Source organism: Sander lucioperca, chromosome 1, assembly GCF_008315115.2.
Source record: "Sander lucioperca isolate FBNREF2018 chromosome 1, SLUC_FBN_1.2, whole genome shotgun sequence".
Classification (NCBI taxonomy): Eukaryota; Metazoa; Chordata; class Actinopteri; order Perciformes; family Percidae; genus Sander; species Sander lucioperca.
In genome coordinates this window covers 46,478,686-46,504,119 of record NC_050173.1, presented here as the reverse complement: position 1 = coordinate 46,504,119, position 25,434 = coordinate 46,478,686, and the positions used below count along the sequence as shown (strand labels likewise).

At 44.3% G+C, this 25,434-nt stretch overlaps 1 protein-coding gene across 3 annotated transcripts in view; it reads right to left on the bottom strand.

Moving 5' to 3' along the window:
- LOC116062401 (protocadherin-1) overlaps positions 1-25,434 on the bottom strand; it is a 272,977-nt gene that overhangs the window by 227,947 nt on the left and 19,596 nt on the right. For all 3 annotated transcript variants that reach the window (XM_036004824.1, XM_036004827.1, XM_031317078.2), the window contains exons 2-3: positions 23,414-24,245; positions 13,849-16,032 (exon numbers count right to left, since the gene is read on the bottom strand). In XM_036004824.1, the coding sequence (XP_035860717.1) occupies positions 13,849-16,032; positions 23,414-24,223 (2,994 nt within the window). In that variant the 5' untranslated portion in view covers positions 24,224-24,245. The remainder of the gene's footprint in view (positions 1-13,848; positions 16,033-23,413; positions 24,246-25,434) is intronic.

Here is a 25,434-nt window from a genome sequence, read left to right as displayed (position 1 = left end):
TTAAACACGGAGTTAAACACGGAGATACACACGGAGATACACACGGAGTTAAACACGGAGTTAAACACGGAGATACACACGGAGATACACACGGAGTTAAACACGGAGATACACACGGAGTTAAACACGGAGATACACACGGAGTTAAACACGGAGTTAAACACGGAGATACACATGGAGATACACACGGAGATACACACGGAGATACACACGGAGTTAAACACGGAGATACACACGGAGTTAAACACGGAGATACACACGGAGTTAAACACGGAGATACACACGGAGTTAAACACGGAGATACACACGGAGAAACACATGGAGTTAAACACGGAGTTAAACACGGAGATACACACGGAGATACACATGGAGTTAAACACGGAGTTAAACACGGAGATACACACGGAGTTAAACACGGAGTTAAACACGGAGATACACACGGAGTTAAACACGGAGTTAAACACGGAGATACACATGGAGTTAAACACGGAGATACACACGGAGTTAAACACGGAGATACACACGGAGAAACACACGGAGAAACACACAGAGTTAAACACGGAGAGCCAATGAGGTTTAACCATGTATCAGCTAATTTACCCTCATGTTGTCCTTTTAAAGAGGTTTCTATGTTAGAAATTTTGGGTTTCTATCAACCAAACTGTCAAAAGAAAACTACGTGGATGTTCCCGTACGACGCTCTTCACAAGTTAAATAAATGACCAGTTCACTACTTTCGTTGGATTTGGGTGTTTTATTCAATTTTTACAGCATTTGACAAGAAAAATTATGAAAGAACGTTGAAAAAAGTCAGAAAAATGTTGGAAAAAAATAAATAAAATTATGTCGATTTAGACGATCGATCGGAAATCGATAAAGACTTCGGAAAAAAGTGACAAAAGTGTCTTACGGTTTTTTATTTTAAAATTTGGACCCAGAAAAACAAAAAGTTGTTGGAAGACGGGAAGACAACACAAGGGTTAAACCTATTTTGTTGTATATGTAACACTGTTGGTTTTTTTAAAGATAATTTTTTGGGGCTTTTCTGCCTTTAATTGACAGGACAGCTCGGTGAGAAAGGAGAGAGAGAGAGAGGGGGAAGAGATGCAGGAAATCGTCACAGGTCAGACTCAACCCCTGGACCTCTGCGTCGAGGCATAAGCCTCTCAGTATATGTGCGCCCGCTCTACCCACTGAGCCAACCCGGCCACAACACGGTTGGTTTTTGTTGTGCTAAATAAATCAAATCAAATCAAAGTTCCAAACATTTCAGACGCCACATGCGCTTTGCTTGATGCACATAGAGGCCTTTAGATCTCAGCCAATCTACCGTACCCCTACAAGTATTTAGTCCGGCACGGTTGTGAACTTGTAGACCAAAACACAAACACACACACACACACACACACACACACACACACACACACACACACACACAGTGTGAAGCCTGCATGCAACAGATCATCAATCAGACTTGAGAACTAAACAACATAGGGGGGGGGGGAGAAGAAAAATGAAGTGGTGGATGCGAAAGCAGGCGGCAGCCTCCTGTTCTCCTTCAGACAGCCGATAGGCGCCGTGATATGAGAAAGACGCTGCAGGCGTGCAGAGACGCTGCAGGCGTGGAGAGACGCCGGCCTACAACAAAGTAGTCCTCAGACAGAAAGATTTTTACTTTTACACTCCCGGTTGTTCTGTGTTCACAGTCTCAGGTCATCCTTTCCTCTCTAAAGGAGCTTGCACACTGCTCCAACAAATGCCAACAAACTCCTACAAACACCAACAGTTGGGTCAGCGTGGGCCGGCCGTCTGTGTTTGTTGGCGTTTGTTGGATGGAGTTGTTAGAGTTTGACATGTCCAGTCTGGTCTGGTGGAGCAGCCCGGTCTCACGGCAGTTCGTGTAAATGTCACGTTATTTTTAATCTATTGAGACGTGTTCACGGGGACGTTTTTCTCGTTTTTTACGTGGTGGCCAGCATGAAAATGTGAAGAAATGTATTTCAATGGGAAGCATATTTCGTGGCCACAGCATGAAAATGGTAGGGAGTAGTATGAAGAGCCGAAAATCCGCGTAGGGAGGTTGGTCGAGGGGGTGGATGGGTCAAACATCACAGGACTTTCACCCGGGTGAGCGCGGCTCGCTTCCCGCGTGTGGCGTTTAGTTTCCCGTAGTCTAATCACAACCGTCCCGTTAATGTCGTGCGTCCCCAGCGGCCGTCTCCCGGAGTGTATGAGGCGTCCTTTCCCCGTAGTCGCCCCGTAGGGAAAAACGTGATTATGTGATCGCATAATTCAATGTATAATCAGCCAAAGTCTGCATATTTATGCGGGGGGGCCACATTTTTTCTATTTTTCATTTTTTTTACGCCGCACTTTCGCCGCATAAATTGCTGATTTCAGCGCAAAATATGCGGGGCTTGCATGATTTCATAATCCCCGCATTTTCGTTGCAAAAAAGTCACAAATATCTTAGCAGAAAGTTGAAAAATGTTGCGTTTACTTCACACAAGAGCAGCCATTTTCCCCTGTTGCCAAGTGATGTAATTACGCGACGTGAACATCATCGAAAAGCTGCAAACCCCGCGATGAAGCCATGATGAAACCGCAGTTTTTGCAAGTTCCCGCAATTTCATCGCATAAAATTGCATAAATATCTCACATATTCCATCGGATTTTTTAAGAAAACGTGCCGCATAATCAAGGATTTTTGCAACAATCACAAAAAAACTCTTTTTAACTCGTTTTATTCAATTTTGTTAGCCTAGAAATCTAGACCACCCTAGCGACAGCAAATGTAATTTGCAGCGAGGGTCGTCTAGCAACTCTCCGTTGGCTTGCGAGCTGGAAAAACCAAATTCTGGTCAGGCCAATCACATCGTGTATAGAGTCGGTGGGCGGGGCTTAACATAATGACGGCTGAGTTGCGACGGCTCCGCGTGAATTTCCTGCTACTTGAAAACAAAGAAGATGGCTGCTGCTGCTGGTGAACAGCGGTCTTTGGAATCGGCTTTGGCCGCGACTCTGGAAGACTTGGAGTTCAGCTTTTCTTTGAGAAAAGAACAAAGAACGGCACTGAAGTCATTCTTAAAAAAGGAAGATGTGTTCGGAGTTTAAAGTGTAATCTATCAGCTAGCGTTGCTCTGATTGGTTGTAGTGCTATCCTATTGCGTGCAGAGAGAATTTGAAAGACAGCCGTTTATCCCGCCCCTCAGATTTATCCCTGCCAATGGTGAGTTCCCAGACCCAACATCTGGATGTGCTTGTCAGGCTACAATTTTGTAGCGTTTGAAAAAAAAAGTTATATAAAAGAACATTGAAAAAATGGACAAAAATGTCGGAAAAAGCTCCAAAAACTTGGAGAAAACTCTAAAAAGGCACAGACACAGGACTTTTGGGGAAACACTGATCCACATTTTTCACCGTTTTCTGACAATTTATAGAACAAACTAATTGTTTAATCTAGGAAATAACCGACAGATTAATCCACAATGAAAAAAATCGTTAGTTGTCCTATAAATGTCTTAAATGCTCTTTAATAAACGAGACTAAGAATGGACCTCGTTGACCTTTCTCTGATTGTTTACATGGAAATATGTAACTCAGACTGTTGCAAGTCATTAAAGCATAAAGTGTGTGTGGGAGAGAGAAACAAACACGCAGCACCGAGCTTATATAAACTGAATGACAGGCAACACACACACACACACACACACACACACACACACACACACACACACACATCTCTTCATTCAAAGGGCAGAGCTTTCCATAGAAGGAGGGATTGTGTTGGATTGGAAGGGGAGAAAAAGGGGAGAGGTGGAGGAGATTTGGTCAGTACTATGAGTCAGCAAACGCACACACACACACACGCACACACGCACACACACACACACACACACACACGCACACACACGCACACACACAGGTCGTTGTGTTTCCATAGAGACAGCCGAGTTGGTCAGCGTAAAAAGCAGGAAGGACGCTGCTGGACTGTTAATGTGAACTCCTGATGAGATGAGGAAGGGTCTGGTGGTGGTGGTGGGGTGGGACATAATTAACCTCTGACCTCTTCACTCTCTGCTGCTAATAACTGTTTCTGAGTGATATTTGACCTTTGACCCCCCTGGCAGGTTGAGCACCTGCTCAGTCTTGTCTGGAGCTTTGGTCCTTTGTGTGCTGTTTTGCTGCAGGTTCAAAGTCCACAAGTGAGTGTGTGTGTGTGTGTGTGTGTGTGTGTGTGTGTGTGTGTGTGTGTGTGTGTGTGTGTGAGAGTGTGTGTGTGTGAGAGTGTGTGTGTGTGTGTGTGTGTGTGTGTGTGTGAGCGACATGCCATCGAGGAGGAAGTTGTAAAGTGACAGACACAATGGCTCATGTGGACTGTTATGAAGAGAAACTGTATTTTGTTTGGGCCTCAAAGCATCTTTTGAAAGTCAAACTGCAATTTAACATCTCCTTTTATGGTTTGAAGATGTTATTTTTCTTGTAATTCTTTTACTTAAAGGGTAACTTTGTTTTGTTTTGTTTTCTTCCAACCTGGACCCCGATGTTTTTGTGTCTAAGTGACTGATGGGATCAATGATTGGTCCAGTATTAAGAGAGAGACGAACACTGACGGGCTCAGATTATTATTCTAAGTGTGTGACAACATTATGAAAGGATCCCTACAGAGATAGACCTTTTAGTTAAAGAGTAAGATCCTTTTAGTTTAACATGAAACAGCCCTGAGATCACCATCGCCAAACCCACCAGACTCCATGTAAATAATCAGCAATTTTATCATCGTAAAACACACTTTATTCAAAGTCGACAGAAACTAAATAAAACTACCAAAAGCCGTCTTGGTTCATCTTTCCACTGATCCAAAAATCACCACTCTGGTTTGGTTGAAATTAACCCTTAATTCACCCATTTACATGTGGAAATATACTGGCTCTATACACGCTAAAAGTACTGATTATTTACATGGAGTCTGGTGTAGTTTGGTGATGGTGATTTCGGGGCTGTTTCATGTTAAACTAAAAGGATCTTACTCTTTAACCAAAAGGTCTATCTCTGTAGGGATCCTTTCATAATGTTGTCAGACACTTAGAATAATAATCTGAGTCTGTCAGCGGTGAAAACAGAACTTTTAGTGGACGCTAACTGAGGGTGAACATTTGTCCTGTAGGGTTACATTACAGCCCGGTCCATGGCTGCCTGTTACAGAGTTCTCACCAGGGTTCAGAATTAGCACTATCTACCAGCCAAATGCTGGTAAAATATGCAAGTGGCTGGTGAATTTGCTTCACTCACTAGCCAAAAAAAGCAATGGTAATCTATAGAGTGGCTGGTAAAACGTGAACATTCACTAGCCATTTGGCTGGAGGACCAAAAAGTTAATTTTGAACCCTGGTTCTCACCCAATAGCGGGGTTGCACAATATTGACAAAATGTGATATTGCGATATCAATATTAATTTCGATATTTTTAAACATGTAAAAATTACAAAAGTTATGGGAAAACGCATCAAAATAGATTCATAACAATTTAAACAAGTTTTCTTACAACACAAGGTGTATTTCAACTGACTGTCATATTGGACTGGTCCAACATGAATAAATAAATAAATAAGGACCATGTCTACAGAACAGGACATGTTCTACTGGTTGGACAGTATCAAATATATAAATATATAAATAAAGATTTGTTGCGTTTAGTTGTCTCTATTTCTTCACTTACACTGTCACTCTGTCGAAATATGCACACACGTCACGTGGTACGCTCCATAGGGTTGGTCACGTAGTGGACCCGTGCGCTGACGTGCACTAACGTGCGAGTGGCACGGTTAAGCCTGGTTCACACGGGACGATTTTAAAATTGTCGGCCGATTTTCCAATCCTGAGAGACCCCACACACGGCGATAAAAAATCACGGGTCTACCAGTTTTGGTCGTACAGCGTGTGGTGCGCAGCACACGGCAAAATTAACACATCACACACGAACCGATCTGACTCCCGAGCATTCCCAGGTCAGACGGGAAATCTCACAAAATCCCTCGAGATCAAACGTGACTTCAGAGTAAACAATCATGGTGGACGAAGAGGATGCAGTCGGTACACGATCCGTTCTGCGCATGCGCAAGATAATACTGTTTTACCGAGGATACGACTTGCACGATCTGTTCCACGCTAGCCTATGGCTAGCCTCCACCGGGAAGCTAACGTTAGTTTAGCTAACAGCTAATTCGGCTAACTGCTAGCTGACAGCTAGATTCAGTCTAAAATAACGTTAACTCAAACGTAATGGGAAAAGCAGCTACAGCTAAATTAAGACTTCACAGTAATAACAATAAAGACAAGTATTGAGTGATTGTATTTTAAATGAGCAAAAGTAAAGTAGAACTGACGTAACAGCTGTTATATATGTTAACGGTTATTTTCACGTTTTATTTTGAGGGTCTTTTATTACAGGCTGTCTCAGCTAGCAGTTAGCCGAATTAGCTGTTAGCTAAACTAACGTTAGCTTGGCTGTCGACCGGAAGCGTGGAACAGATCGTGCAGTGTCGTAAATCCTCGTACAACAGCGCATGCGCGAAAATTTTGCGCATGCGCAGAACGGATCGTGCAGGCAGAGCGGATCATGTACCGACAGATGCAGTGGCGATAGTTTGTAGTTTATTTTTAACCGAAAAAAAAAAACGTTATCAAAAGAAAAGGCGATGGTCAAAGAAGTGGAGACAACGCGAGCATGGACTATACTTGCTCTACTTATCTCCGACGTCCACCGGACTTTCTGGTGCGCTGTGCCGCCGGCTGTTTTGATGTTGTTTCCCGGTGCTTTCCTCGCCGCCTCGTCACCTCTCTTTCTGATTGGCTACACACCACAGTCCACAGGCTGCGTGCTCGTTTGTCCCCGGGGGACACCACACACGAGGAGAAATCGGGCCAAAAAAATCCAACATGTTGGATATCCCCGATTTGAGATGGGAGCGGTCCCGACGTCCTTCCGAGCAGACGAGAGCAGTCTTAACACACCACACACGGCAGGAATATCTGATCAGATTATTTTACCATAATCGGAGCATCCTTAAGATTGTCAGAAGGGGTGAATCGGGGCTAAAATCGGCCTAATTATCCTGCCGTGTGAACCAGGCTTATCTGGCCAATGAAACATGATCATTATAGCGTTTCAAGCTCTAAATCAAACACAACTAAGCCAACGGACGGGACGCAGCGCTCCACAAAATAAACTAAATATTACATATTTATCGCGACGTTTTAGATATAGTGATATATATATATATATCGATATATAATGATATTGAGTCGATATATTTGCACCCCTACCCAATCCTGGACCAATTTCAAAGATCTTTGTTCACATTAGTCACTTAGACACAAACGTGTGAAAATAGGGTGACCCTTTACTGCATGTTTCTTGTAATTCTTTTACTTATTTAGGAAAGTTCTCAATAAAAGTGATGTTCTCTTTCCAGGAAGACATCCTCCAAACATTCACACTTTACTACTCAGACCTCGAGCCGCTCCAGCAGTCGGGGGTTCAAGAGCCCGGGCGTGGTGGGAGAGCCAGGGTTCATCCGTCGGTCACGGCCTGCTTCTCTAATCGTCGGCTCGCCGTTGCACCGCAACAAGGTAAATATGCAGCAGCGGGGAAAAGGTGTATACCACAGTTATGGCAAAACGCAGTCACTGCAGAAAAATGAATAACATTTCTAATAGTGACATTTTCGAATGCCAATCTCTGGAAAAAAAACAGCCCGTACATAACATCCATTTAATGTCAAATGTGAGTCTAAACATGCAATATAAACTGTGTATTTACTCTTATCATAATCCATCATATACATATATATGCGTCTAGTGTTTTTTATTAAGTTACTTATCTTCTTGTGCCTTCGCTGCTGTGACTGTTAGTTTATCGAATGTTATCCACTAAGAGATGCACACGAAACATTCAGTGCACTTCCTTGCTCCATTTGTATCCCTCTCTAAATATTTAAGTCATATTTTTACCTCTATATAGATACTTTAAGTTGTTTTTTATAAAGCACAGTATGTGTATCTTTGTTCCTACCTACGTACCTGTAGAAAATAGCTGTTTTTCTTTATTTTTGTTTAGCTGTACAGAAAGGCAAAGTCCCTCCCCTTCCGGTGGACCAACGTAAGACCTTATTTCAGAATAAATACGTACACTGAACAAAATTATAAACGCAACACTTTTGTTTTTGCCCCCATTTTTCATGAGCTGAACTCAAAGATCTAAAGGCCGTTACACACCAACCAGACGGCCGACCGTCGGCAGAAAAGGCAGTCGGACTGATCAGTCTCCCCGAGTTGGTCAAAAAAGTTCCTCAGAACGCACCGAAGAGACGAGACGTAATACGTCACATGGTTCTGGATGCTGCTTCCGGATTTTGGATTTTTCAACCGGCCATTACTGGCGACTAACTCAGAATACGATCTCATATTGGACTAAAATAGTTCACCGAAACGTGTTTCTGAAAACGTTTTAAGAGAGAAATAGGCCGTGCAGTTGCTGAATCTGTCTTCAGATCAACAAAGGTCAGTTTAAAAGATTTTCGTCAGATTTTGAGAGGCTCTAGTCACGCTCACCCCGCTCGCCATTTCCGGGTGAGTCCCGACAAAATGAAGGCCGACGGCTCCTCCGACGGACGACGGCACGAACACACCGAACAGACTCGAGTCACCGACCTCGCCAGACTGTCCAACGGCCGGTTATCGGCCCAGTGTGTAACTGCCATAAGACTTTTTCTATGTACACAAAAGGCCTATTTCTCTCAAATATTGTTCACAAATGTGTCTAAATCTGGGTTAGTGAGCACTTCTACCCTAACCCTAACCATATAGGGTTCATCCTTGAAGAGAACTCCTCTCCAAAGTGCCAGACGCCATCGAATGTGAGCATTTGCATCAGCATCTTGATATGCCACACCTGTGAGGTGGATGGATTATCTTGGTAAAGGAGTAGTGCTCACTAACTAACAATATTTGAGAGACATAGGCCTTTTGTGTACACAAAAAGTCTTAGATCTTTGAGTTCAGCTCATTAAAAATGGGGGCAAAAACAAAAGTGTCGCGTTTATAATGTTGTTCAGAGTATATTAGTGAACCGTAATTATTTGATGCCGTTTGAATTGAGCCATGAATTACACATATGATGTTCTTCATATTCTTTAAAAGACAATTTTGCAAGTCAAGAAAGTCTCAGTTTGTCGTAAAACTGTTAAAGTATAAGACTGTGAAAATACTAATTAGAAAGATTACTCACCCCAAAGTCTCTACGTGATGTCTCGCTAAAGCTACGATGTCTGTGTGTTTGGTACCAGGACGTAACGTTACTCACACGAGCAACAGGGCTTCCTCGTTCTTTCTCTTCCCGGCAGATGAAACTAAGAGCCAGCTAGCTAACGAGCAAGCCGAGCATCAAGCAAGGTGATGTGTATTGTGCGAGAGATGTTGTTCGCTGACCAGTTTCACACAAAACTAAGTGGTACTACGACAAACTGAGACTTTCTTGATTAGCAGAATTATCTTCTGGGGTGGCTGTGGCTCAGTGGTAGAGCGGACGCCTGTCAGTCGTAAGGCTGGTGGTTCGATCCCTGGTAGAGCTGGAGATCTTTTCCCAAACCTGACGGGTCCGGTCTTAATTTCTATTATTTTACTCTGGCTCGGGCTTGGGCTCCAGGTTGCGTGGTAAATGAGCGATCAGGTGATGGGTTTCGATTAGCGTGTAAATGGATGCTGAGGAGGTGAGACGGAGGCTGGCCTCTGGAGGACTTCTTTTATTTCTTTGTTCCAACTTCCAAGTGGCCTACAGCCTCCATTAGTCATGAATAAATGATGTGAAAAAATGTAGAAATGACTCGTTCTTGACAAAAGGCAAAAGAGCTGTGTGTGCGAGCGCACATTTCAATAATGTCGGGCTGTAAACCGGCTGTCAATCAAAATGTACTTGTCGGGCTCAGGCCAAATTCTGTGGGGCTCGGTCCTTGATTACAGCTCTAATCCCTGGCCCTGCAGTCCCATGTCGAGGTGTCTTTGGGCAAGACACTGAACCCAGAGTTTCCTCCGATGCTGTGCCACCGGAGTGTAAATGTGTGTGTATGTTTATCTGATGAGCAGGTGGCACCTTGTACGGCAGTCCCGGCCACAGCGTGTGAATGGTGAATGGTTCCTGTACTAGAAAAGCGCTATATAAATACAGTCCATTTACATTTACTTTGTTTGAAGAACATCAGAGAGCAAAGTATGTCCACAGGAAGACGACAGGAGAGGAGAAAGAGTCCAAAGCCTCTCTATGTCCAGGCATATCTTCCTGTAAACAATATTTAGAGTCACATTTATTGCATGCTTTGGCTTTGCCAATAAAGTTTACCGTGTGGGGAAGGATTTCGATTTCAAGTGGACTTAAAGTGTGTATTCTGTGCTGTAAAAAAATACATTTTCTCTCCATGTGTGTGAAGGATGGAAATGGCAATGGAATACAGTACCTCTTCATTCCCACTTCCTGTTTGTAACACCCTCCCCCCCCCCCACCACATACACACACACACACACACACACACACCACCCAGTGAATGCACAAAGCGCCACTTTTTTTGTAGCATTTAAGCAACATTTTTATTGAAATAAAATCTGCTTTTAGCTTTTTAAAAAACAACAAAAACAAACACTGTACAATGTATTTTCCCCCGGAGAGTACATGATCGTGATGGGGTCGATATGAGAGGCCGTGTGGCTTTAAATGTGAAGTGTGACGCCTGCCAGCTCAAAGGTTAACAGGTTAAATATTAACCCGGCAGGAGAGCTAGAGCGCTGCGAACACCAGCAGGAACTCTGCTACACCGACCAAACAAGGAAGCACGGTCGGCTTCATAAATACGATGGTGATGACAGTGAATATGCAGGTGTGTGTGTGTGTGTGTGTGTGTGTGTGTGTGTGTGTGTGTGTGTGTGTGTGTGTGTGTGTGTGTGTGTGTGTGTGTGAGAGTGTCAGTGTGTGTGTGAGTCTTTGGTACAGGTGAACAAAAGTCTTTAGAAAGAAGGAGCAGAACAATGAAATGCCCTTGTAAAGCACACACACACACACACACACACACACACACACACACAATAATGTTGCAACACAAACAGCAGATGAAAAAGTACAAAACAAAACATATTTGACATGTCGTTCACATATATATGTACAGTCTCTATGACACCGTAATGCGATTGTCTTCACGTTAGTTTTTTCACAGTGCACGTGACATTTTTTTTAGTCCATCACAGAAACAGCCGATGTGGCGTGAAAGCTCGTCGCCATCACGCAGTTAACGGGCCCCCCCATCCCCTCCCCTCCCCTCCCTCCCCCTTTTGTTTTGTACATTAAATAGAATAGAGCAAGGCACTCTGGGTAAAAGAAGGCGAAAAGCGGGCGCCTAAGAAAATGACCTGCCATTAATCTGTGCAAACAATTGACTTTTAAACGCCGGTGATTGGGAACACGGCAAGAATTAAAAGTGGTTTTTCAGCTGACCTGACAGGAGGTGCGGAGGTTAAGAAATGGTTGCATTTAGTCTTTTAGTGTACCTTTTCCTTCATAGTGTAGTGGCATTGTTACAACCCTCCCTCCCTCCTCCTTTCTTTTTTATTCCCTTTCTTTCTTTCTTTCTTTCTTTCTTCGCTGCTTTGGCTCCCTGACTGAGCTGAAATTACCGTAAATTGGTCTGAACTGGATGGGAACACTCTAAAGTACCTCTCAGACAGGCTAGTTCTTGGCAAAATAAAAGCCAAGAAACAATGAAAAAATGGGTACCAAAAAAAAAAAAATCACAGTCACTCTTCTTTGTCACCCTTCAACAAGCTGATCCGGCCATAAAGAGTGGCTTCAAAACCTCGACACAGCTCTCAGTCTCCAGAAGGAGAAAGAAAGAAAGAAAGAAAGCCACATTCAGACTTAATGAGGACGTCAGCGTCAACCTTTGCAACGGCCGCCATAAAGAACTTGAAAACACTTAATAAAACAACTAATAACCTTCATTTAACCCACAGTTAAAAAACGGTGAACGTGAACACAAAAATAAACCAAAAGGAAAAACATGTAGATGCTGAGGATAGACCCATATGGGAACAGAGAACCGATTATTTAGCAGGGCTGGGTATCGCCAGAGACTTCCTCAATCCATGTGATTCCAAGTCACAAGGTCCCGATTAGGGCTGCACAATATATCCGCTTTTTTATCGTCATCGCAATATCAACTGGCGCGATATACATAACGTGAAAGGTTGCGACATTACGAGATACTTCGAGATTGATTGTGTTGGTTGAAAAAAAATGTCAGAAGAAAACTGCACTTTAAAGTGTATACGTCATTCTTTTTTTCATTGTCAATTCAATGTTCAATTTGTTCAATAAAATAATTTTAGAAATGATTATTTGTTTTAAATTCAACCAGCAATTTGGTGTATTTTAAACGAATACTGAGAGCAACAGAAAGGCAGAACTGAGTACACTCTAATATCTGTTAATTTATCGCAAGTAATATCGTTACGTTATCGCGTATTTTCCTCGTATCGTGCAGCTCTAGTCCCGATTCGATTCAATATTATTAGGTTCAGTTACGATACCAATTTAGCTCGGATATAAAAGAGATTCTCAGAGAACTTCTGCTGTATATTGTACAAGCAAGAAGCAACCCTTCATGTTTTATTAAGAATTGACCCCAAAAAGTTTGTTTAAAGTACTTTTTACTTAAAGGTGCAGTAGGTAAGCCTTATAAAACTAACTTTCTGTCATATTTGCTGAAACTGACCCTATGTTCCAGTAGAACTACATGAAGCAGGTCATTAAAATAAAAATCCAGCTCCTCTGGCACCACCTACAGCCTGGAGTGAGATTTGCAGAAATCCACCGCTCCCTGTTCAGATGCACCAATCAGGGCCAGGGGGCGTGTCTAACTGTTCAGATGCACCAATCAGGGCCAGGGGGGGTGTCTAACTGCGTGTCAATCACGCATTCATTCTCCCTTGTGGGGGGAGGGGCTTAGGAGACCGTTTTGGGCTTTAGCAGAAAGTGGGGGAGGGACTGAGAAGTTGTTGATGTTCAAATTTTGTTGGCTAAGTCCTGGATCTTCCCAATCCTACCTACAGCACCTTTAACAGAACTAACGTGACATGACACTGTAGAAGTCCTAGCCTACATTAAAAGATTTTGGGGGATTTTTATGAATCGATATCAGATCACTCAAACTAAGATTTTTAATTGGAGAATCGGTTATTCTAACCCAGCCCTTATTATTCAGAATTTACATCTTCATTTATCCAAAATCTGCCCGTTATATTTTTGTTATTAACTTGCTTTAAGCATGAAAATATCTTGTGCTGTAATATTTCAGGAATTAAATACTGTAAGAAATTGAACATTTGAACCGTGCCATTGTGGAACATGAACAACAACAATAATCAACACAAACATACAGAATATATAAAAACAACCCTCCGGCATGTTCTGGTTCGGGATCGTCAGAGTTCATGTTGGGGGGGTGTTACGGTAATAAAAATCAATATTGCTAAGCCCATATTTGGTCTATCCCTTATGTGATTGTTTCATGGTGTGAATATAAAAAAAAACAACTGGACAGAACAGAAATGGTGAACACAACCAAATCAAAAAAACCCAAAACAAAAGGGAAAACAGCCATTTGGAAGTGGGTGCTGTGCAGAGGAATCAGTGCAGCTTTGGTGGAGGAATATCGGCTGTGCCAAATCAGTCCCAGCGTGACTACCACACCCGGTTGGTCCAATAGATGTCCCTGTTGTACATTGGCGTGTTTGCGTAGTCGCCTACCTGTTTGCTGCTGTATTTGGGCGGGTTGGCCTTGTAGCTGTAATCCGAGTATTGGTCGGAGCCTGTGGAGTTGTTGTCGCCCGTTCCCACGAAGGTGTTGGTGGCGGGGAGGTCCTGGACGGCCTGGTGCTTCTTGGAGGCGGAGGGCGACTGAGGCTGCAGCTGGATGGAGGGGAGGGGGGAGTTGGAGCGGTAGTGGCGGCCCAAGTCGGGGCTTCCCGGCGGGTAGTTGAGGGGCAGGTGGATTCTGGGACTGTCGTTTACGGTGTCGTTGATGAGGTTGAACTTGAGGCCCTTCTGCAAGCTGGCCTCCTCGTCTTCCTCCAGTGGCTTCGCCGGTTTGGGAGCTTTTCCCTTTTTGCTCTTTTTCCCTTTGCCATTTTTGGGGCCTTGCTTGGGCGCATATAGGTCCTTGCTCTCTTTCTTGCCGGCCTGATAACCGCTCTTTGTGTCCTTCTGCAGTCGGTGTCGGATGACCACGACGGCTACGATGACCAGAATCACACCGGCGATGCCCGCGAGGCTGCCGTACAGGATGTTGCTGCGCTGAGCGAGCGCGTAGTTGGGATCTCCCGCAATGTCCCTGTCCAGAGGGGTGTAGAGGCTGTGCCCGACCAACGCCTCGATGAGGGAGACGTTGGACTTGGTATCGTTGACAAAAACGTGGACGAGGGCGGTGGTGTGGCGGGGAGGTTTGCCTTTATCGCTGACCTTTACCACCAGGCGGTGCAGCCCGTTGTGTTTCCCGGTGAACTCCTGCATCAGTTTGATCTCCCCGCTGCTGGGCGAGATGTCGAACAGGTCGTACGGGTTTCCTCCTGTGATGGTGTAGACGAGGTCACTGTTGGGTCCGGAGTCAATGTCCTCGGCCTTTACGGTCTCCACCCTGGTGTCTGGCGGGGTGACGGGTGACATGTATACGTAGGAGGAGTTTGCCGGTTTGGTGACGTAGGGGGCGTTATCATTCTCATCCAGGACATTGATCGTCACACCCACGTAGGAGGATCGAGGTGGGTCACCGGCGTCCACAGCCTTCAGGCGGAAGGTGTAGGTGCTCTCCTTCTCGCGGTCGAATGAGATGCTGGACAGGATCGTCCCCGTGCCGTTCTGGATGACAAACTTGCCGTTGTCCGGCTCCACAAACAGCCTCACTCGGGCGTTCTCGCCCTTATCCGCGTCAGTGACAGTCACTACACCGACAGGATTAAGCGGAGCCATGTTCTCGATGACTGAGAAGCTGTAGCCGCTCAGCATGAACTTGGGGTCATTGTCATTGCGGTCCAGAACGTTAATCACAATCGTAGCAGTGCCAGTTTTGCTAGGAAGGCCCTTGTCCGCTGCTGCCACACGGAATTCGTAACGTTCCGTCTCTTCCCGGTCCAGCAGGTTCCTCACACGAATCTCTCCTGTGTTGGCTTCGATTTCAAAGAGCCTGGTGGCATGGGACTCGATGATGCTGTAGACCAGCTCTGCATTGGTGCCGCTGTCTGCGTCTGTCGCCGTGACATCCAGCACCTTGTCGCCTGGCTGGTTGCCCTCCGCAAAGTCCACCTCGAGCAACGCAGGGGAAAAGTTTGGTGTGTTGTCGTTCATGTCCGTGACCTGCACTTTGAGGGTGTTGGTGCTGGACAGGGCTGGGTTCCCAGAATCCACGGCAACGATTTCAATCCTGTAATCCTTGACACGCTCGTAATCCAGCAGGGTAGTTGTCTGCAGGAAGTATTTCCTCTTCCGATCGTTGGCTGACTCGCTAGCAGGTCGGAGCTGAAACGGGACGTCGCCGGCTACCACGCACGTCACAACCGCATTTTCCCCCTCGTCGCGATCCGACACCTGGACCAACGCCACCGGCGTGCCGATGGGCATGTCCTCAGAGATGTTGGCAACGCCTTCGTGATGCGTCACCAAACCGATACCACGGATCTCGATCGCCGGAGCGTTGTCATTCTGGTCCTTGACGTTGACGGTCACCAGGACCTTGGAGCTCTTGGAGTTGGGTCCACGATCTTTGGCGACCACAAAGAACTTGAGGAAGCTCTCCTCCTCGCGGTCCACCAGGCCCTTGACGTAGATGATGCCTGTAGAGCGGTCGATGCGCAGAAGCCTCTGGACGGCCTCCGACGCCTGATGGAGGCTGTAGTCGATCTCTCCGTTGGTCCCGGTGTCTGCGTCGTTGGCTCTGACCTGCAAGAACAGAAGAAGAGGTTTTATCGTTTTTAATGGCTAAACTCTGTCCGAAAAGAACCACACATTTCCCCCTTAAAGGTTGTGCAATAAGCAACCACTAGAAGTATTTTAACTCAAAATCATGAACTGAAACCCAGCCTGCATGTTAGAAACTTTATCTAAACATATTTCTGCCTCCAAGTCACTTTGATCCTCTTTTAGTTTTTAGTACATGTTCTTCTTAAAGGTCCAGTGTGTAACTTGTTTAGTTGTTCATTATCAAAATCTGTGTTGCCCGTTCTCTAACTTGTCCTTTTTCATGAATATTTACCTCCACAATCAATTCCAAGTATTCCTTTTGGCTTGAAATGTTACATTTGCGTTTGCATGAACTGGGGTAGACGCTCCATATTCATGCTCCATCTAGAAATACGTTAGCCGGTAAGGGACATACAGGACATACTGCTCCGCCTTTCGCGTTTTCGCTGTCACATGATAAACTCACAGGTGCTGCTAATGCTGCTAATGGGTAGGTGAGGACCAACACGTATTCAAAATCCAAATTTCAGGAAAAGGAGTCTTCTTCTATATATATATTGAAAAGAGCAAGAGACCAGCTTTTTCAAGCGTGAAGGCTACCGTAGCTGTAATACGTACTTACGTGTAGAAATTCCTACACATTGGACCTTTAACAACATTTAGAAGTTGTTTGGGTTCTTCTAAGTAAATGTCAGAACTACGAGGAACATGAAGTCAAATCTTTCTCTTTCTCTGAGTCTGTTTGTGGAGTTGCAGAATGTACAACGGTCAAAATAAGACAATCAATTGGACATTTTCCTGTTCAAACACAGGGCTTGGTCCATTTTGATGGCAGGCAGGACTAGGGTTGGGTACCGAAACGCGGTGCCAATAGGGCACCGGTTCCGACCTAAACGGTAGTAACGAGACCGAATAAGAACGAAGATTTTGGTGCCTTATTTCGGTGCCTGACTTTACACTACACTCAACAGCAGGTAACGTTAGCCTACCTTACACGTTAAGCAGTGTAAAGTGTGACTGTATTTCAACAGTCTGCCTCTGCAGCGCAGCAGATGCCGACGTCGGAAAAACACAGACAGTGCGTTCACTGAAACTGGTAACATACAGCCTCGCGGTGCATTCAAAGTTATTGTAAAATACCCTTTTCCCATCTGGTGGTTGTTTTTGTCATTCAACAGCAATTTACTGGTGAAATAAGTTATTGTTTATTATAAGTTATAGTTATTACATTACTATTAAATCATTTAATTTTGACCATATGGCCGTAGTAATAAACAACTTGTTCTTAAATGTCGCCGACTGTTGTTTAGTACCCTTCTTTTTTTTCTTCTTTTTTTTTTTAACTTTCTTAAAAAGTATCGGTTCAGGCACCGTTTTAAAAGTACCGCTTTAGCACCGGTATCGAAAAAAACAACAACAACAATACCCAACCCTAGGCAGGACATCTTCAACTTCACATTAAAAGTCCAGAGTGTACTTTTATTTTGACTTGGACCTAAAGAAACAAAAACGTTCATTCATTGCGCCCTGCCTTTACTTGTCAATCTTCGGCAGATTTACTATAAATATCAAAATTGATCTTTAAGACGTAACTGGCAGCCTGTATTCCCATTATTACCTCAGTTACATTAGATTATTTGACTTACAAAGAGTCACAACCATTACTAATGCAACTCTACAAAGCCCTTTGTGTTTTCTTGAGGGGGGTTGTTGCTGTGTGAAACATAATAGACGATCAAAGCTGAGTGCACACACACCCACGCAACAACATCTAACGGCTGTGCAGCAGGATCATTGGCATCTAATGGGCAGATGAGTGAATGTTAATGTTCCTCTCATTATCAGAAAAGCCCCGGCTCCTCGGGGCCCATTAGGAGACTGGAGAGGACATGACCGGACCACCATCGGACACGCTCCAGCTTCATACGCCCAAACCCAAAGTAAACTGAGCTAATTAGTTAATTAGAAGGCACGATCACTCAGCAGAATATCACTTAGGATTTACTCGTTAGGACGCTTTTTCTACCTACACATCTAATACTTTTTAATTGCGTTTATTCAAAGCCACGTCTGCTCTTAAGAAATGTAGGGCGCTGTGTAGTTTTAAATGAACTAGCTGTTGAACAGCTGATTTAAATGTCCCAGGTGCTGCTTGTTCAGCATTTTCTTTAGGCTTCACCTGGGACATGCGGTATTGTAATTAGGGTTTTTAAACTTGAGGGCCGCTATTCCTTTAAAGTAGAACTGGGTCTGCGCCAAGCTGGCACTCAGCAAAATAATCTCCTAAAAAATATTGTTTTCTTACTAAAACATGACGAAGAAAATCTGCCAGCCAGTTTATTTAAACAAACAGTAAAACTTGTGTTGTCTGGGCCAAGGACACATGCATCTATTTATTTATTTTTTTAATTCTAGCTGAGATGACAACGTTCTTTTAAAAGGAATAGTTTTTACATTTTGGGAAATATACTCATTAACTTTAAATGAAAAGATTGATACCACTCTCATGTCTGTAGGCTAAATGTAAAGCTACAGCCAGAAGCCGGTTAGCTTAGCTTAGCACAAAGACTGGAAACAGGGGAAAACAGCTAGCCTGGCTGTGTCCAAACAGATAGACAGACAGATAGACAGACAGACAGCTAGACAGACAGATAGACAGACAGACAAACAGAGAGATAGACGGACAGACAGCTAGAGAGACAGATAGACAGACAGACAAACAGAGAGATAGACGGACAGACAGCTAGACAGACAGATAGACAGACAGACAAACAGAGAGATAGACGGACAGACAGACAGTCCGACAGACAGATAGATAGATAGATAGATAGATAGATAGACAGACAGACAGACAGACAGCTAGACAGATAGATAGACAGATAGATAGACATACAGACAGATAGATAGATAGATAGATAGATAGATAGATATAGATAGATATATAGATAGATAGACATACAGATAGACAGATAGATAGATAGATAGATAGTTATATAGATAGATAGATAGATAGATAGACATACAGATAGACAGATAGATAGATAGATAGATAGACAGACAGACAGCTAGACAGATAGATAGATAGACATACAGATAGATAGATAGATTGATAGATAGATAGATAGTTATATAGATAGATAGATAGATAGACATACAGATAGATAGATTGATAGATAGATAGATAGATAGATAGATAGTTATATAGATAGATAGATATATAGATAGATAGATAGTTATATAGATAGACATACAGATAGATAGATAGACATACAGATAGATAGATAGATAGATAGACATACAGATAGATAGATAGATAGATAGATAGATAGATAGATAGATAGATAGATAGATAGATAGACATACAGATAGATAGATAGATAGACATACAGATAGATAGATAGATAGATAGATAGATAGATAGATAGATAGATAGATGCCTCCCAGCACCTTCAAAGCTAAATAATGAAAGAAAGAAGCTATGTGTTGATAGGTGAGCTTCAGAAGTGCTGGTAGGCTGATTCTGTTACCTCTGGACAGAGCCAGGCTAGCTGCTAAGCTAAGCTAACCGGCTGTTGGCTAAAGCTTTATATTTACTGTTCAGACATGAGAGTGGTATCAATCTTCATATTAAAAAACTATCAGCAAGAAGTGAAAAAAACAGTTTACAAAATACTATATCAAACTATTTCTTTAGGTTTCCAAACGTGTCTTTATTTCAAGCTGAAATTTGCGGGAATGAAATGCAAAAAACCCCATGAAGTGAATGGTTTTAACATTTCAGTCAGTGTAAACACAATAAAGCTTTAATGAAGATGTGTGTGAACATTTAATTAAACATTTAAACGGGGGGAATCAGGGTTTAAAGAGGTTAAAGCAGCCAACAGAAATCTCTGAGGGATTTTCTTTTTTACCACAGACTCTGGTTCTCACTGCCACATAATAAATATCTAGATCCCTCCCCACTCACGATCACAGACTGACAGACCGTCACGGCCACCCTGGAGTGACCGTGGAAGTCGCTGATCCAAGACGGAGAGGTTACGGTTAAAGAAAGCATGAAAGTGAAATTATATTTTCTTTCCCCCCTGCCCATTGATTTCCTTTTCCTCCACTGTGGCTGTAAGCAGCAGACATCGGCAGACAGCGGTGAATTATTGACAGCTCGGGAGGATTGTGTATTGAGCAGTTGAGCCGCTGTGATGAGGCCAGCGCTGAGCTGGCTGCTCTCCAAGGCCGCTCTGTTCAGGCGTACAGCAAACATTAACGCTGTTTATCTCCCAGTTAACAATTAACCAGCGACACCGACTAGTTTCCTACACCAACGGAGCGGATTGTCTGCATGTTTTAACGGCGTGAACCTCTCATTTACCCTGAATATCTTTACAAATTGAGCCATCAATCAATTTCTACAAGGAGGGCTGCTAAGATTCACTTTATTTTCGGAGAAAATCATCTCGCCGTTGCTTGAGACTTACTGCAGAAAGATAATGCATCACAGTTTCTATATCCTGTCTGGTTTATTGCTCACTAAAATACATTATAATTGCATGGTGTTTCAGTGTTTTGGGCTGCCTCCTCCTAAACTGATTAATCCTCTGGGGGTCAAGGAAATATATAAAGTCTTTCATTGTTTGAGAAAATGACAATATCAATATTCTCAAATATTCTTTTTGTCCCTTATAAGCTTTAGATTTGAAGAGATCTTTCATCTGAAAAGGGGGGGAACACATCATCTAATTAATCAGTCAAAATGTGTGTGTGTGTGTGTGTGTGTGTGTGTGTGTATTATTAGTCAATTAAAGGGCCCAGTTTCTCAGCTTCTGCCTCTGATTTATGGGCTTCTACATGAAAACTAAAATCTGCCAAAGTTAGAGCACTTTTTGGTTGTGTTACATGACAGATTTCTGTGTTTTTTCTTTGAGTATTTCACTACTGGTTTGAAGTAGGCGGGGCTTAGAGGGGAAAGAGGCGATAGGTCACCTACTTGAGTGCACCAATCAGGTGCAGGAGCACCGTTTGAATCCAAACGTGACGACGGTCGTGTGGTTGTTTGTCTATTACGACTGGTCAAGTCGCATACACACAGCAGATTATCTATGTGTTTAACTCTTAACAGATAAATATATATTATAAATATTTAACAGGAATAAAAGGTTTTAACCCGAGGTCCACTTGCAAGTTAATTTAATGGGACTTTTAACTTTGATTGTTGGTTATTTGAACACAATTTGTTTTCAATAAAGGTCCGCTTATTAACTTTTTTAATCGCATCCTATGGTCTCCTACAGCAGCTGACTCGACGTCCACGACTCTTTTACGCTTAGGATGACCATGAGATGCATAACGTCTGCTACGGAGCCATAACGTGAGGTACAAGGTAATGGAGCCTTTTATACATTGTCGTGTTTCTTTAGAAATAAACAATGGACAAATAGAGTCTTTAAACTCTTCAGATGTAAAGTTATTCTCTGTCAAAGTGACGTCAAAATGAATGGCAGTCAATGGGATGCTAACGGGGGGGTGAGTGCTTGTTAGCATCAAAATGGCGCCATAGGATCTACGCGTTGTGGAGAGAGGGTTACCCCCTTGGTCTACCCCAGTTCATGCAAACGCAAATGTAAAATTTCAAGCCAAAAGGAATACTTGGAATTGATGGTGGAGGTAAATATTCATGAAAAAGGACAAGTTTGTGAACGGGCAACACAGATTTTGTTAATGAACAACTAAACACGCTACACACTGGACCTTTAAGATTTCTTTTGTCAAGCAAAGTCAAGAATTGTCAGGCTCATTAATATTTAACGTTATGAATATTCAGACATTAATAACGGGGCTTTAAGAAGACCCGATGGTGTTCATTGTGACTTTTACTGTAATGAAGTGACACCTTGATGGAAGGAAATCCATTTTTGAAAGAAAATAGGGTAAAATATGTAAATGCAGCGGTATGCTTCTTTCAAAGAGCGAGTCAAAGAGCAGGGATATACATGTCTGTGCCGCTATTGGACGATTTAAGCAGGTCAGGGTCGCCAGTCAGCGCTGTCCCGCTGCTTATTTTTAAAGCATCACTCCTCGAACCGCACGTTAAGTGAAATGAATTCTTCGGCTCTCTGAAATGCAATGAGCCACATCCACAGCAATAATACCAATAAGCCCCGTGGATAATCTCATGACTGACTCAGATTAAGTCATGCACGGCTCGCTGGAAGGCTGGCTGGTCGCGCTGCAGTCAGGCAGGGAAGGGAGGCGAGGGAGAGGAGGATGTTAACAGAGAGGTGCACTTCCTGCTCTGATCGCTCACGTTAGAAATCACGCAACGCTGGCCCGGTCCAGGGGCTCAAAGGTGAAGTTGAATCAGTGGTTAATATGTGACTACACGCGGCGATCGCACGCCCTGCTTCACCTCCGACGCACCATCTGTCTGTACGGATAATTGAGCAGCATATTATGTGCAGTCTCTGCGCCGTGTTGTCTTGCAGCTCGCAGTGTTATCGCCAACGGGGCCAAAAGGTTCCACTGTAATGTTTGGTGGACAAGAAAAACTGTGGAGGAGCAGCAGCAGCAGCGCTCAGACATTAAAGGAGAATTCCGGTCGATTTCAACACGTAGCTCTGTTGTTTGGAAATGTGGAGTGCTGTCACTAGCGAGAAAAACGAAAACAATCAGTGCTGTCTACGCCGTGTTATCCTCATGCTAGCGTTAGCACCCAACAGGCTTAAACAGGGCAAGTTTTAAACATGCTTTTAGCCTCTAAACATGCTCGAAATGTCATTACAAGTGCCACCCCATGTGCAGTGATTCCTTCCGAGGGAACACAGTGAATCTGACTGGAATATTGGATTGTACGAGTTCGAGAATCGACTAGTATGGACTTGACCGGAAAACAGGAAATAAACAGAGGTATGTGCACTGGCTGGATTAACACAACTTTATGCCTTTCTGTCACATCTACTGCAGTCAGATTCACTGTGTTCTCAATGCACAATGTGGAATCACTGCACATGGGGAGGCACTTGTAATGACATTTCGAGCATGTTTAGAGGCTAAAAACACGTTTAAAACTTGCCCTGTTTAAGCCTGTTGGGTGCTAACGCTAGCAGGAGGATAACACGGTGTAGGCAACAGCGATTGTTTTCATTTTCTTTGCTACTGCCAGCACTCCACATTTACAAACAACAGAGCTACGTGTTGAAATTGACCGGAATTCTCCTTTAAGAGGGACAGATTTATCCTGAATTTAAGGTTAGGGAAATATAAGGGGTAACTCAGGGTACAAATGGGGGAAAATGGCTTAAAAACACAGTTCAAAGGGGGACCATTACTGTAAAGAGCCTGAGCAGCAGAGCTCTGGTGTACTGACCTGCAGTATGGAGTGTCCCTGCGGGCTGTTCTCAGGCAGCTCAGCCTCGTAGTGACTCCTCTCAAACTTGGGCGCGTTGTCGTTCTGGTCGGTGACGGTGACCCGCAGCAGGGCGCTGCTCGCCCTCGCCGGCTTCCCGCCGTCCACCACCCGGATGTTCAGGTCGTACGAGTCCTTCTTCTCGCGGTCCAGGTTGCCCATGACGACCAGCTGAGGCAGCTTCTCGTCCGAGTCCACGGCGACCTGCAGCGTGAAGAGCTGGTCGGCGTCCAGCCCCGTGGTCAGCGAGTACTCGGCCACGCCGTTGATGCCGGAGTCTCGGTCGGTCGCCATGGGGATGGAGAAGAGGGCGCCGATGTGCGTGTTCTCGGGGATGGACAGGGTGAGGATGGGCGAGGAGAACTGCGGCGTGTTGTCGTTGATGTCCAGCACCTCGATGCGGCCTTCGATCAGCCGCGGCCCCGTGCTGATCCCTTTCACCATGTCGGTGATCGACACCTCGAACTCCAGGAAGCATTTCTCGCCATCAAACAGGTTGCGGCAGTCTTTCAGCGTCTCGCGGTCGATGGGGATGTCGGTGGTGTATATGTCGCCCGTCTTGCCGTCCACCCGCAGGTACGGCGAGCCCACCTCCAGCTTGTAGAGGTGTCCGGTGTCGGGCAGGCCCTGATCGGCCGCCAGGCTGCCGATCAGCGTGTTGGGCGGCTGCTCCTCGGGAACCCGATACAGGATGTCTGTGGGCGCAGCGCCGCAGGAGACCAGCAGGGCGCCCGCCAGGAACAGCAGAACCTCCCGCCTCAGTGCCGCCATGTCTCCCCCCAACAGCACCGCTCTGAAAGAGACAGAGAAAACAGATTAGGCCGACCTTACAACGAACAACTTCTCAAGCGATTCCACTGTCGCAGACTAATTTCCAATATCGGAATGAAATCCTGAGAGTCTTGCTAGAGTCGGGGTCTCCCGTCGTCTCCATCGTTCGGTGTAAGGTCATAAATCTCAGTCCCAGTCAGTCTTTTTCCCAACTTGACGTTCCAACAAAGTCAAACGTGTTTGATATTATCCTAAGTTTTAAGTCTTGGTAGTGAACAGAAAATCTGCAGACTTTCCCTTAAAGGGTCACTATGAGTTCCTACATGACGTCACCTATGTTGACGTTCCCAGTAAATACCAAACTAAACAGCGCAAGCTCGCCCCTCCCCCCATGTTTCCGTAACTGTCATGACTAACTGACTAACTGTCACTAAACCCCACCCCCAACCATCTTATCAGTGATTGGCTGGAATGTGGTTTGTTGTATTTGGTGCCTATCCTGTGCCTCTAGTGTTTGTTTGACCGGGCCTTTTCACGGTGTGTTCAGGGGACAGGCAGCTAGAGGATCAAGGAGAGATGACTACCATTTGAGACAAAAATTAAATCACGCTGAAACCATGCAGGAACTCATAGTGCACCTTTAAGTTACCAGCTACGGCTAGCAGTAGCTAGCTAACTTGGATACATTTTTCAAAACAAATCTAGTTGTAGTTTTGCAATGTATGACCCAGTCTTATTTTTTTTTAAAGATTATTTTTTTGGGCATTTTCAGCCTTTATTTTGATAGGACAGCAGAAGACATGAAAGGGGAGAGAGAGGGGGAATGACATGCAGCAAAGGGCCACAGGTTGGAGTCCAACCCACGGCCGCTGCGTCGAGGAGTAAACCTCTATATATGGGCGCCCGCTCTACCAACTGAGCTATCCGGGCGCCCAGATCCCCAATCTTTACATGTTATGACAGTCTTAGTTAGTCTTAGATGTGACATAGTCTTTAAATGTGAGATGTCAGACTTTAGTCTTTTCAAAGTCTGTTCAGAGTCTTCTAGTGGATGGGAGGCATTAGCGAGACCGCCCGTCACTCATTCACCGTACGCCACACATACAAAATAACAGAAAGTGGACTTGTGGATCCACAAAGCTGCTCTTGTCTCTGATTTATGCCAGTGCCGTTCAGGGATAGATTGTCGAATTTGTCTCCTTGGGCCACTA